Source organism: Fulmarus glacialis, unplaced genomic scaffold (assembly GCF_000690835.1).
Source record: "Fulmarus glacialis isolate BGI_N327 unplaced genomic scaffold, ASM69083v1 scaffold10893, whole genome shotgun sequence".
In the NCBI taxonomy this organism is placed as follows: domain Eukaryota; kingdom Metazoa; phylum Chordata; class Aves; order Procellariiformes; family Procellariidae; genus Fulmarus; species Fulmarus glacialis.
This window is the reverse complement of record NW_009204961.1, coordinates 7,453-9,547: the sequence shown is the minus strand read 5'-3', so window position 1 is coordinate 9,547 and position 2,095 is coordinate 7,453. Positions and strand designations below refer to the sequence as shown.

The 2,095-nt window shown below is 47.9% G+C and overlaps 1 protein-coding gene across 1 annotated transcript; it reads right to left on the bottom strand.

Annotated features, from left to right (window-relative positions):
• Positions 1 to 694: 694 nt before the first annotated feature.
• On the bottom strand, positions 695 to 1,609 carry LOC104074904. Its single transcript, XM_009575201.1, is given in 1 exon segment — positions 695 to 1,609. A coding segment is annotated over 1 exon segment (915 nt).
• Positions 1,610 to 2,095: the final 486 nt, after the last annotated feature.

Sequence of the window (2,095 nt, the reverse complement as noted above, 5' to 3'; positions counted from 1 at the left end):
CACAGCCTCTTGTCCTGTCACCAGGCACCACTGAGAATAACCTGGCTCTGTCTTCTTCACTCCCCCCATCAGGTATTCATACACACTGCTAAGATCCCCCTGAGCCTTCTCTTCTTCAGGTTGAGCAACCCTAGCTCTCTCAGTATCATTGAATGACAGATACCCCAGTCCCTTAATCATCTTTGTGGCCTTCACTGGATTTCCTCCAGTAAATGAGTATCTTTCTTGTACTGGAGAGGCCAGCACTGGACCCAGCACTCCAGATGGGTCTTACCAGTGTTGAGTAGAGGGGAAGAATCACCTCCCTAGTCCTGTTGGCAAAGTTCTGCCCAGTGCATCCCAGGAGGCTTTTGGTCTTTTCTGCCATAAGGGCTCATTGCTGGCTCATGTTCGTTTTGTTGACTGCCAGAACCACCAGGTCCTTCTCTGCAAAGCTGCTTTCCACACAGTTGGTCCCCAGTGTGTACTGGTACATGGGGTTACTCTTCCCCATGGGCAGGACTTGGTATTTTCCTTTGTTGAATTTCATGAGTTTTCTGTCGGTCCATTTCTCCAGCTTGTCAAGGTCCCCCTGGATGGCAGCATAGATCTGGTATATGAGCAACTCCTCCAAGTTTTTTATCATCTGTGAACTTGCTCTCATCATCCAGCTCCTTAAGGAAGAGTTAACAATTTAACAGTATTGGCTCTGGTATCAATACTTGGGTACACCACTTGTGACTGGCCTCTGGTTGGAGTTCATGCTGCTGATGACAACCCTTTGAGCCTGGCAGTTCAACCAGTTTTCAGTCCACCTCACTGTCCACTTATGTAGACCAAACTTGAGCTGCTTGTCTATGAAGATGTCATGGGAGATGGCACCAAAAGCCTTACCAAAAATCAAGATAAGACAAACTACTTTCATTGTTCTCCGCTTATCTACCAAGCCAGTCACCTCATCATAGAAGTCCATCAGGTTGGTTAAGCCTGATTTCCCCTTTGTAAATTCATGCTAAGTACTCCTGATCACCTTCTTGTCCTTTGTGTGCCTGGAAGTGGTTTCCAGCACCAGTTGCTCCATCACCTTCCCAGGGATTGAGGTGAGGCTGACAAACCTGTAGTTCTCTGGGTTCTCCTTCTTGCCCTCCTTAGGTCAAGGAGTGATATTTTCTTTTTTCCAGTCCTCAGGAGCCTCTCTTGTTTGCCACAACCTTTCAAAGATAATCAGGAGCGACCTCACAATGACATTTGCCAGCTCCTTTAGCACTTGTAGGTGAGTTTCATCAGGCCCCATGGACTTGTGTATGTCCAGTTTGCTTAAGTGCTTCCTAACCTTGTCCTCCTCCACTGAGGGTAAGTCTCCCTTGCTCCAGATTTTCCCTGTGGTCACAGGGGCCTGGGACTGCTGAAGGTCAGTCTTACAAGTAAAGACTGAGGCGATGAATACTTCAGCCTTTTCTGTGTCCTTTGTCACCAGGGCCCCTACCCCATCCAGCAGCAGGCCTGTGTTTGCCCCATCCTTTCTTTTGTTTCTGATATACCTGTAGAAACATATCTTTTTGCCCTTCATGTCCCTTGCCAGATTCACCTCCAGGTGGTCTTTTGTTTTCCCAAGTCCATCCCTCAACATTTGGACAGCGCATCCATACTCCTTTTGGTTCCCCTGCCCCTGTTTCTACCTCTTGTGCACTTCCTTTTTATGCCTGAGTTTAGTCAGGACCTTCTTGCACATGCATGCAGGCCTCCTGCCACCTTAGCTTGATTTCCTGCCCATCAGGATGGGTTTTTCTTGGGCTTGGCGGAGGTGATCCTTGAATATCAAACAGCTCTCCTGGACCCCTCTTCCCTCCAGAGCTGTATCTCATGGGATTCCTCCAGGCAGATCCCTACAGAGGCCAAAGTCTGCTCTCCTGAAGTCCAGGATTGTGATCCTGCTTGTAGCCCTGCTCCGTCCTCACAGGACTGCACCGTCTCATAATGGCAGATTTACAGTATTGACAACTTATTTATGACTGGTCATCTTCATCCATGCTAAGCAGAACTGATAACTACTAAAAATCCTCTTATTTCCCAGTACTAGTATCCTGCAGCTTTCCACTGTTGTGTAACCCCTTAA